The 11,398-nt window shown below is 46.3% G+C and overlaps 1 protein-coding gene across 1 annotated transcript; it reads left to right on the top strand.

Moving 5' to 3' along the window:
- Positions 1 to 800: 800 nt before the first annotated feature.
- On the top strand, positions 801 to 1,557 carry LOC102441541 (alpha-ketoglutarate-dependent dioxygenase alkB homolog 7, mitochondrial). The gene has a single exon (XM_006097962.2). It carries the CDS (start codon positions 828 to 830, stop codon positions 1,491 to 1,493), a length of 666 nt encoding a protein of 221 aa, XP_006098024.1. The 5' UTR covers positions 801 to 827; the 3' UTR covers positions 1,494 to 1,557.
- The last annotated feature ends 9,841 nt before the right edge of the window (positions 1,558 to 11,398 follow it).

The raw sequence follows: 11,398 nt of genomic DNA, 5'->3' as shown, positions 1-11,398 counted from the left end.
CCAGAAACTTCCTCTTCTGGAGAAGAAATTAGCTTTCAAGTGCGGCAAGCGCAAATATCCAATCTAAAGGGATTCAAATGTGGCTCCCCACCAGGTCACTTCATCATTATATGCCAAGAGCAAGAGACAAAAGAGAGATTCCTAAAAGAGGCAGAGAGAACGACATTCATTTCCTTACAAGGGAGTACCCATAAGATTCTCAGCTTATTTTCTCACCAGACACTTGCCAGCCCGAGAGGGGATCGGCAAGAAATTTCAAAAGTGCTGAATCCCAAGAATCCTACACCCAAGATTACTTTATCCAGCTAAGCTATCATTCAGAATTGAAGGTCAGATAAAGAGCTTCACAGATAAGAAAAAGCTAAAGGAGTTCATCACCACCAAACCAGTATCATATGAAATGCTGAAGGGTATCCTTTAAGAAGAGGAAGAAGAAAAAGGTAAAGATACAAATTATATAACAACAAATGCACATCTATCAACAAGTGAATCTAAAAATCAAGTGAATAAATAATCTGATGAACAGTATGAACTGGTGATTATAATAGAATCGGGGACATAGGGAATGGACTGACTATTCTTGCGGGGGGGGGGGGGTGGGAATGGGTGTGGGAGATGCGGGAAGAGATTGGACAATAATCGTGCACCTATGGATGAGGACAGTGGGTGGGGAGTGAGGGCGGAGGGTGGGGTGGGAACTGAGTGGAGGGGAGTTATGGTGGGAAAAAAGAGGAACCAATGTAATAATCTGAACAATAAAGATTTAATTTTAAAAAAAGAAGAAACCAAAAAACGACCCGGCGGTCCCGCTCCCGGGCTCCGAGGCTATGGCCGGGAGCGGGTGGCTGGCGCTGCGGACGATGCCCGGGCTTGGCTGGGTGCGGGGCTCTGGCCCCGCAGTGCTGAGGCGCCTGCAGGATGCGGCTGTGGTGTGGCCCGGCTTCCTGAGCGGGGTGGAGGAAGAGACGCTGACGCGCGAGCTGGAACCGGAGCTACGCCGCTGCCGCTACGAGTTCGACCACTGGGACGCGGCCATCCATGGCTTCCGAGAGACAGAAAAGTCTCGCTGGTCAGAGGCAAGCCGGGCCATCCTGCAGCGTGTTCAGGCAGCCGCCTTTGGCCCAGGCCAGACCCTGCTGTCCTCAGTGCACGTGCTGGACCTGGAACCTCGGGGCTACATCAAGCCACACGTTGACAGCATCAAGTTCTGCAGAACCACCATCGCTGGCCTGTCCCTGCTGTCTACCAGTGTCATGCGGCTGGTACACACCCAGGAGCCTGGGGAGTGGCTAGAACTCTTGCTGGAGCCATGCTCACTGTACATCCTTAGAGACTCTGCCCGTTATGACTTCTCCCATGAGATCTTTCGGGATGAAGAGTCCTTTTTTGGGAAACTTCGGGTTCCCCGAGGCCGACGCATCTCCGTGATCTGCCGCTCCCTCCCTGAGGGGGTAGGACCAGAGGAGCCTGGGCAGCCACCCCCAGCCTGCTGACCCCCAGGCCCTTTGCCCAGCTTCTCAGGGACACTGTTTGTGAATAAAGCTAGGAAATGGACAAGGTGAAAAAATAAAAATAAAAAAAAATAAAAAAAAGAAGAAACCAAAAAAAAATATTGTTTTCATAGCCTTTGGGGTAAATAGCCAGAAGCTGAATTGCTGGAGGGTATAGACATCTAGGAAACTCCATATGGTTTTCCATAGTAGTTGGACCAATTTACATTCCTATCAACATTATATAAGGGATCTTTTAAAAACATAGATCCCATCATGTCTTTCCCTGCTTAGAGCACCTAAAGGTTTTCCATTGAAATTAGAACAAAATCTATAAGTCCTTGCTCTGGCTTCCCAGACCACCTTGAGCTGGTCTCTGCCTGCTTCTCCAGCATTACCTCCTACCACTCAGCCCCTCGATCACGACATCTCGGCCAGGTGGGCCTTCTGCCTCTTCCTCCAATGTAACCAGCAGAGCCAGCCTCAGGGCCTTCGCACTTGCTGTTCCCTCTTCTGGAATGCCCTTCCCAGAACTTTGGCTTTCTCCCCACTTCACTGGGGTTTCTGCTCAAGCATGACCTCATCCTAGATTATGTTGGTTCTCCTACTCCCTCAACACTTTAATTGCATTATTTTATATGATTGTCCTCATAGCACTATCCAGCCTCAGGAGTGTTCATACTTATGTACTTGTTTGTTTGCCTATCGTCTGCCTGTGTCATCAGAATGCAATTTCTCTATCTGATAGATGAGAAAAGTGCCTGGCACTTCACAGGCATCGAGTAAGTCTGTGGGGAGACGGAGGGGAACAAATACAAAATCATATGCCCTTCTCCTCCCTCCCCGCGTCCCTCACCTGAACAAAACCACCAGCAGAGGAAACAACGGGCTGTCGAGATGCCGGCTTTGGAAAGAGGTTCAGGGCTGGGAGTCCCGGCCCGACCCGGAGTGGGCAGCCCCGGCTCCCACTGCAGTACCACAGGCCCTGGAAGCGTGGGTGGGCTGGTAACAGACCCGCCCTGGGTGGGGGTCGGGCACTGCGGGGTGTTTAAGCCTGTCAATAAAAAAAGTGACCCGTGCCCTGTCTCTGCAGCTACTCAAGGGAAATAAAGCCGTTTGCTTATAAAGAATTTCCATAAACATTTCTGAGGATGTGTATTAGGGGTAATCTTGGGATGTGCATTAAACTAAACAGGGTAGTATAAACACAGGAACAGGCTGAGAGGGAGAATAAATGGCCCGGCTAGCTCTGGCCCGGTGGCCCTAGGCAACTTGTGTAGCCTGCAGACACCCAGGGCCTCCAGTTCTTTATGTAAAGAAGGTGGAGAGATGCAGGGGAAGCCCAGGGGCAGCCCAGCTCAGGCAGATTTGCAAGTCTCTGGAATGAAGCCTACCCTTTTCTTTCTCCTAACCTCCAGGCTTCGGATTCCTGGAGTCATCAATGTGAAATACACAGAGGTGCTAAAAAGTACAAGAGGTGGCCTCCTTTGTGCCAGGAGGATCTCCTTTCACCCTCCAGGACACAGCTGCTGGGAAGGGAGCCCATTGTCTCCGTGGCACCGATGAGGAGACTGGCTCTGAGCAGAGAGGCTCGGGCCCCAGAGCCTGAGCATTGAAGGGGCTCTCTGTGGAAGGAAGGAAGGTGCTCCCTGATATCAGCATCTGCCTTTTGTCACCGAGCCTCAGGACCACCATGGAGTCGATCATATGCCCCCACTCGTGCTTTCCTGTTGGTTTGGGCAAGAAGACTCCTTTCTAAAATTAACTATTTATTTTTGTCCTCAATACATGAATGTGTTGTTGAATTTAAAAGGTTCCAAGGGTTGTAACAGGGAGAGAGCATCCCCCTCTCTGCCCTAGCCCCCAACTGCCCCTCCCCCAGGTCCTGCTGGGATCAGTTTCCCTGTGACTCCTTTGAGAGTGGTGGTCTATCCACAGGCAAGGGGCATGGACATGCTACACACACACATACCTTTCTTTTTAAAAAAATATTTTTATGATTTCAGAGAGAGGAAGGGAGAGGGAGAGAGAGAGAGAAACATCAAGGATGAAAGAGAATCATCGATCGGCTGCCTCCTGCATGCCTCCCCCTGGGGATGGAGCCCATAACTCTGACAGGGAATCAAACCCTGACCTTCTGGTTCATAGGTCAATGCTCAACCACTGAGCCACACTGGCCCGGCTACCTTTCTGGTTATGGATAGTCTTGCTTCTTGCTTTTTTATTTAACAATGTATTTTGCAGTCTATTCCACAGCTCCACCTATAAACACCATTCTTTTTTTAAAAAAGTATATTTTTTTATTGATTTCAGAGAGGAAAAGAGAGAGATAGAAACATCAATGATGGAGAATCATTGATTGGCTGCCTTCTACTGGGAATTGAGCATGTGCCCTTGATTAGAATCGAACCCAGGACCCTTCAGTCTGCAGGCTGACGCTATCTATCCACTGAGCCAAACCAGCTAGGGCCAAACACCATCTTTTTTTTTTTTTAATTTATTAATTGATTTCAGAGAGGAAGGGAGGAGAAAGAGATAGAAACATCAATGATGAGAATCACTGATCAGCTGCCTCCCACACCCCCCTGACTGGGGATCAAACCCAAAACCTGGGCATGTGCCCTTGACTAGAATCTAACCCAGGACCCTTTAGTCCGCAGGCCGATGTTCTACCCACTGAGCCAAACCTGCCAAGGCCAAACACCTTTTTAAAAATACACCATTCTTTTTAATGGCTGCACAGTATTTCATCATATGGATGGACCAAGATTAATGTGGTCAGAATCTACTTAAGTATTTAGGCTGTTTCTGGTTTTTGTGATTATAAACAATGCTCTGGGTGGGTGGGTAGGGGAGTATTGTATAATTTTGTACATATGTATTTGTGCACATAATTGTAGACATGTGTATGTATATCTATAGGATCAATACACAGGAATAGAATATTGGGGCCTTTAAAGATTATTTTATATTTTTCCCCTTCATCTTCATCTGCAATCTGAATTCCTTCTCTGTCATATACAGCTACCATTGTGTATTTAAAATGAATCCTTCCAATCTACTTTCTATATATTTACCTTTATTTGTGTTATGCAGCTTTAAATATACATATATACTAGTATGTATGTATATATATACAGTATTGTTTTGTGCATATTTAACTTATACAAATAATGTTTAAAAATATGACAGATATTTCTTTATGCTTTTCATCAATCTCTTCTTATGTTAACTATCTTACATATAACCATACTGTCATTATTTTTTTTAATTTATTGAATTTATTGGGATGACATCCTATATAATAAAAGCCTAATATGCAAATTGACTGAAGGGCGGAATGACCAGCAGAACAACCAGTCACTATGATGTGCAATGACCACCAGGGGGCAGATACTCAAAGCAGGAGCTGTCCCTAGCCCGCAGGCCCCAGGCCAGTCAAGGCGAGTGCCAGCGGGGGGCCCCCCTGATCACCCTGCCGGTCACCCCACAGATCAGCCCTGATCGCTGGCCAGGCCTAGGGACCCTACCCATGCACTCATTTCATGCCACCGGGCCTCTAATTGGTTAATAAAATTATATAGGTTTTAAGTGTACAATTTTATGACACATCATCTGTATATTGTATTGTGTGCTCACCACCCAAAGTCATGCCTCCTTCTGACACCATTTATCCCCTCTCTATCCGCTTCTATCTGTCCCACCCCTTTTCCCTCTGGCAATCACCATACTGATTGCTTATTTTTTTCATTAGATTAAAGAATTCTATGTGTTGTCAAGCTGGCTAAACTAGAAAAATATTTCTTTCTGTTCCAGGGTCCAGTGCAGGACCCCATACTCACCTATGACAGTTCTACCATCTTTCCTTGTCTTTCATGACTGTGACACTTAAAGACTACATGTCTGTTATTTTGTAAAATGCCCCATAATTTGAGATCATCTGATATTTTCTCATGATGGGAAAGAGGTTATGCATTTTTGGCAAGAATACTACAGGGGTGGCATGTGCTTCTCCATGTGTCTTACCAAGGGCTTCATATGGTTGATGTGGCATCTTACTAGTGACGTTAACCTTTCTTAGAAATAATTTTTATTTATTGATTTTTAGAGAGAAAGAGGAAGGAAAAGAGAGCGAGAGAAACACTTACTTATAGATTCGTTGGTTGATTCTTGTATGTGCCCACAACCTTGGCATATCGGGATGATGCTCTAACCCACTAAGCTCCCAGGTAGGGCCACTTTGAATTATTTTTAAAAATCTTCTGTGGAGATGTAAATTTAAAAGTTTTTAAAAAATGCAATGCAAAAAAAATGTTAAATAAACAATAGGACATGGAGAAAAGCTTCAGAAATGCAGAGGCAACATGTCCCTGTTTTAAAACAGTAAAACCTTGCTTTAGATATAAAGGTCAGTTGTAGAACTAAATTGGCTGCTAAGCAGGTCAGAGCAGGACTAAAACATTGAGGAAGTTGGCTCTTGTATTGCCTTTTCTACATGGAAATTACCATCACCAACATCAGTCAATCAGCTGTTTTCTTTCTTCCTCTCTTCTCTTACTTGCTTGCATAACCTATTTCACAGTCTTGGGGCATTAAAAACAAATAGCTCCTTCAAATGTCTGGCAAGAACTATAGAGGGCAGAGACACAGGGCTCCAGAAAGGCTAAATGGCAATATTATCACCAACGTTTTGGTGATTGTAACGTCTGTTTCCTGGGAGGCAAGGGTCAGAGAAACTGTCACCAAGTTAGCCTGAGGCTGCTCAAACCAGAAGTCGAAACATCTGGGAGAAAGTTTAACTCAAAGATCTGGTTGTTTCCACATATCTGGACTCATTCATCTGAAAACTATTTATTGAGCACCTGCCGTATGTCAGGCCACGGTGGGGACCAGAGCGAGGCAGGAAGGGTGCCTGGGGCACAAAATGTAGGCACCTCCTTTATCCATCCTCATCCCCACACCATGCCAGGCACTGAGGAGGGTATAGGAGTAAACAAATCTCAATCTCTCTCTCTCTCTCTCTCTCTCTCTCTCTATATATATATATATATATATATATATATGGATAAATGATCAAGTCTTCACTCACATTTTAGGGCTGCATATTTGGTGCTCAACTGGTTCTGTTAGAAACAGAAGTTTTTGCCCTCCCTTCACCTCGGCGTTACTAAATGACCTCCCCAAGTCTTGCTTTGGTTTATTTCTCACTCTGCATCCCCAGGTTGTTCTTTGGGGCTCAGGACTGGCTTGGACAATGGAACATCCCCCTCCCTGAGCGCTTAATGACGTATGGTGCTGCTACAGACGCATCGACCACTCCCACCTACAGAATACCGCCTGGTTACCGCTGCCTGCACACGGAGGTCACAGCTGGTCTGTAACTTGGGAGCGGTCACCCACAGAGAAGACCGGCTCAGACTAGATTCAGACCTGGGGTGGATCTGAATGACACGAGTGGGTGCTCTTCAACACTCCATCTGGTCAACTCTTCCTTCCTTGCGAGTGCGCTGGGCTCAGGATGTTGCCTTGAAATGCAGGCAGGGCTGCTCCTTCTCCCTGTCAAGTACCAGCCTTGGCAAGATGCAGTCACCTTAGGTGACCCCCAGGGTGACTTCATTACCTGCCATCCTACCTTCTGGCCCAGCTGCAAAGAAAGGTTCTAGCTGAGCTTTCTGGCCCCTCCACCATCCAACCCAATCTACCCCAATCTGTCCCCTTGTCTTTCAGCATCGTCCTCAAACCATTTTAGCCACCCTGTCAACAACAATATCAGTAGCCGGCGTGCTGTGAGTCCTCTCTTCCCTTCCTTCAAACAACCGAATTATTACTTGCCTGCCTGTTACATGCCAAGCCTATTGCTAGCACTGGGATGCAGCAATGAACAAGAGCAGACCTGGTACCCGTCCTCAGGGAACCTAAGGTCTAGTGGAGGGGGACGAACATCAATCACAGAGTGATCCCAGATGGGTAGACAGCCACCGTCCCACTCCGGGGTAACTGGTATGAAGAGGAGGTTCAGGGTGCTGGTGAGAGAGTTGGTTAGTCCGAGAGGGCTCCTCTGAGGAAGGGACCTTTGAGCTGAAACCTGTAGGATGAGATAACGGGTCAAATGGGCAGGAAGAGCATTCCAGGCAGAGGGAACAGCATGTGCTTATAGGGAGCTGGATGAGTAAAAGGAACTGAAGTCCTTGATGCTGAGCAAGGAGGTGGGACCAGCTATGAGGCTGCAGAGAAAGAGGAGGCCAACTTGGGAAAGGCCTTACATCCCGCCTACGAGGGTTGATGGGGAGCAAAGGAGGGGCAAATGGGGGAGTTCCTGATAGGGTCTGGAGATTTGGGGGTGGGGAGCACGAGGGAGGAGCAGGGGAGGGAGGGGTCCCTGTTGTCCAGCACAACTGACTAGAGCAACGGCTGATCCTGAATTCCCACGGGCCACATGCAAATCGCACGGGTGAGAAATGACCGGGAAGTCTGTACATGAAAGAAAGGGCTTTTTGGTTCTATCTGTTTTTCTCTCTGCTGATTGAACGCCCCGTGGAAAACGTTTTGGCCAGTGAAGTGAATTATGTGAAGAAACTAGAATCTCCTCTCTTCTTCTCCTGTCTCCATGTCTGTCCCATTCTCAAACGGCACCGTCGCTGAGCGCCAGAGGGTAATGAATGAGCGGAACAGAAACAATTCTCATGTCACTTGAGACTTAATTTCATCAAGTAGAACTGCTTCTAATACCACCACAGGTCCTTCTCATTCAGTCAACCTGGCAATGTCTCAGAGGCTCCCCAGGCTGAAATCAGCTGAAGCGATTGTTTCCTGCATAAAGGGTTATAGTGCCAACAGGTGCACACCACATACTCGGCCTTATGCCTGTCACCTCCCAGATGACTGGCCTGGAAAACAGTGAGCTGCAAAACAATAAGTAGGTATGATCTCATTTATGTAAAAAACAAAACCAAACAAAAATACACCCTCACTCAGCCGTATTGATATCAACTAGGAGCTTGTTAGAAACAGGATCTCAGGTCCACCCCAGACACACTGAACCAGGACCTGCATTTAACAAAGTCCGCAGGGGCCGCCCTGGCACAGGAAAGTCTGACAAACACTACTGTACACGTTTACATTTACACACACACACACACACACACACACACACCTCTGAGTGTATTCTATCTACATACCTATGTATCTATCTACACCTACACAGAAACAGGTTAAAAAAAAATAGAAGAAAGAAATAGGTACAGTTGGCCCTTCTTATCCTTAGATAGATTCGTGGATTCAACCAACCACAGATAGAAATTACTCTAAACAAATCACCTTGTTGCCCTGCCCAGAGTAGCTCAGTTGGTTGAAGCATCGTCCCATAGTCCTGGGGGTGGTTCCCAGTCAAAGGCACATACCAAGGTTGCAGGTCTGACCCCCAGACCCCCTGTCTCTCTGTCTCTCTCTCTTTCTCCCCCTTCCTCTCTCTTTAAAAAAATTTTTTTAAGGCATTAACAAGATCACTTTCTTGCTGCCGTGTACTATGTAGTAAGGCCTACGACAGTTGTGTCTGTACTGAACATGTACAGACTTTCTTTGGTAGTCATTATTCCCTAAACATTACGGTATAAAAACTACTTACATAGCATTACATTGTATTATGTATTACAAGTAATCTAGAGATGATTTAAAGTATACAGTAGAATGTGTATACGTTATATGCAAATACTATGCCACTTTAATTAGGGGACTTGAGCATATATGGATTTCAGTATCCGTAAGCAGTCCTGGAACCAGCCCCCCGCCCCCCCCCCCCAGATAGCAAGGGACAGCTATATATGAATAAACACATAAATGCTCAGAAAGGTCTGGAATCGTACGCGTTAACTGCTCACTGTTACTTTTGAGGAGAACGTGGTGTTGAGGTCTTGGGGGTAGGGCATTCAGGGGGGACTTTCACACGTTACCCTCTATCTTTCTGGATTATTTATTTATTGGTTTAATCAACAGGGGGAACCTGTTAATGTATTACTTGGGTATCTTAAATTTAAATATGGAGGCTGTGAAACCGAAGGCATGAAAAGCCAGCCTTGTAAATAACCCGGGCACCTCGGGTCCTTCCTCTCCACAAATGGGCTAGTAAACCCTTTGATCTACCAATTGCACTCGGAGGGATGCGCCCTTCAGAATTACTCACACATGTGTGAAATGATGTCCAACTAAGATTAGTCAAGGGAGCGCTGTTTGTAATAGCAGAAGATCAAAGAGAGCCCACAGGCCCATCAGTTGGGACCGGTTAAATAGATTAAGGTACATTTACAGTGGAACACTATGTAGCCATAGAAAAGATTGATGAGCTCTGTAGTATTGAGATGGAACAATGGTCCAAATCAAGGGGCCCTGCAAGGAAGGCGAGCCGAACAGCCTATCAGGCATCTTCACATTGTGTAGCGAGGGAGGGAGTCGGAGGATGTGTTTATATTGGCTTCTGGCTCACAGCACATCTCCGAATGTTAGGAGCTGGTGGTCACAAGGAGCAGGGAAACGGGCTGCCGGACAGTCCTTAAGGGACTTCTCATTGTTTGTTAGACTTTGTGATTGCAAACTACTTGGCAGCATTACCTATTCAAAACATTGCCGAACCAAGAACAAAACAAAACAAACAGCAGCCTCTAGGGTTCTCTTTATTCCTCTGAGAATCCTCACTCCTGAGAACTACATCTGGGGAAGTCATTGTAGCCTAATAACCAGGGGCCGGCCTGGTTCCCATGAAAAGAAGGCTGCTTTTCATGGAAGGACAGGGGCATTCTCCATCCTAAGGGGACACGCACCCCCCCCCCCCCATTGCTGCCTTTATTGCTGTTTCGTCCTTTGCTGTCTCATTTTATGTGGCGCAGCCTTTTCCCCCTAAAGGTCCCACCAGTTTCCTTTATAGAGAGTATGCAAAATAAACAATTTCTGTGATTTGGGCCCTGGCCAGGTAGCTCAGTGGGTTAAAGCATCCTCCTGATACTCCAAGGTTTTGGGTTTGATCCCTGAGCGGGGCACATACAAGAATCAACCAGTGAATGCATCCATAAGTGGAACCACAAAGCAATGCTTCTCTCTCCCTTCCTCTCTCTCTAAAATCAACACATTTTACAATTTTTCTGTAATTTTGCTTTTAAACCATCTACTGTCACATTTAAAACATTTTTTATTTTAAGATGGGAAATAATGAATAGGAAATAGGTGGTTTCATCCTCTCTCCCTCCCTCCCCCAACTACTGAAAAAAAGGGAACAGGAAGAGCAGATAAGGAAAAGAGGTCAAAATCAGAACATCTCATGTGTCTCCAGAGCTGTCCGCCACAGTCCCAACACCTGAGAAATAGAATGTTTGAAAAGGTGCCGCGTACTTGTTGTAAAAACCTAAATTGTTTACATAGTCTAGAAGCCAGAAATACCTTGTTTCCTAGCTATTTTCTTATCTCCCTCATGCTTTCCTGAGATCTGAATTATGCTTGAGAAGAAGAAGAAAGGAAAACAAGATGGAAAATCATACTTGCTTCCGCAAATATAACCAACTGAGGAAGCCTTCCCAGAAGGGGCATCATTCACCGAGTCCCAGTGTACAGAGGGAATCGCCAAACAAAGGCCTTTTGTGAAGGGATCAGTCCTGAGCCACCATAACTTAGCATACAATGGGCCAGCTTAATAAAGGGCCCTGATGGCCATCCAGGAGCACCAAGGAGGGGGGAGAAGGGTGGAGAAGGGGGCAAGGGAGGAAGAGAGGGAGAGGGAGGGGGAGAGAGAAGAAAGAAACATCTGGAATGTTCCAAACTATCTTCTCAGTTAGCATTCATGAATGCACGGAAGGCTTATCAGCCTGAGTCCCACCCATTTTTCAAAATAAGAAGCTTCTGTTATTTTCTTGAGTATCTATTAT

Source organism: Myotis lucifugus, unplaced genomic scaffold (assembly GCF_000147115.1).
Source record: "Myotis lucifugus unplaced genomic scaffold, Myoluc2.0 scaffold_215, whole genome shotgun sequence".
NCBI lineage: Eukaryota > Metazoa > Chordata > Mammalia > Chiroptera > Vespertilionidae > Myotis > Myotis lucifugus.
Note: the sequence above shows the minus strand (reverse complement) of the source record. Positions and strands in the feature narration are given on the sequence as shown.

What these genes read in the sequence shown, in the direction of transcription:
- LOC102441541 (XM_006097962.2), top strand. Translation starts at nt 828, where the DNA reads ATGGCCGGGAGCGGGTGGCTGGCGCTGCGGACGATGCCCGGGCTTGGC.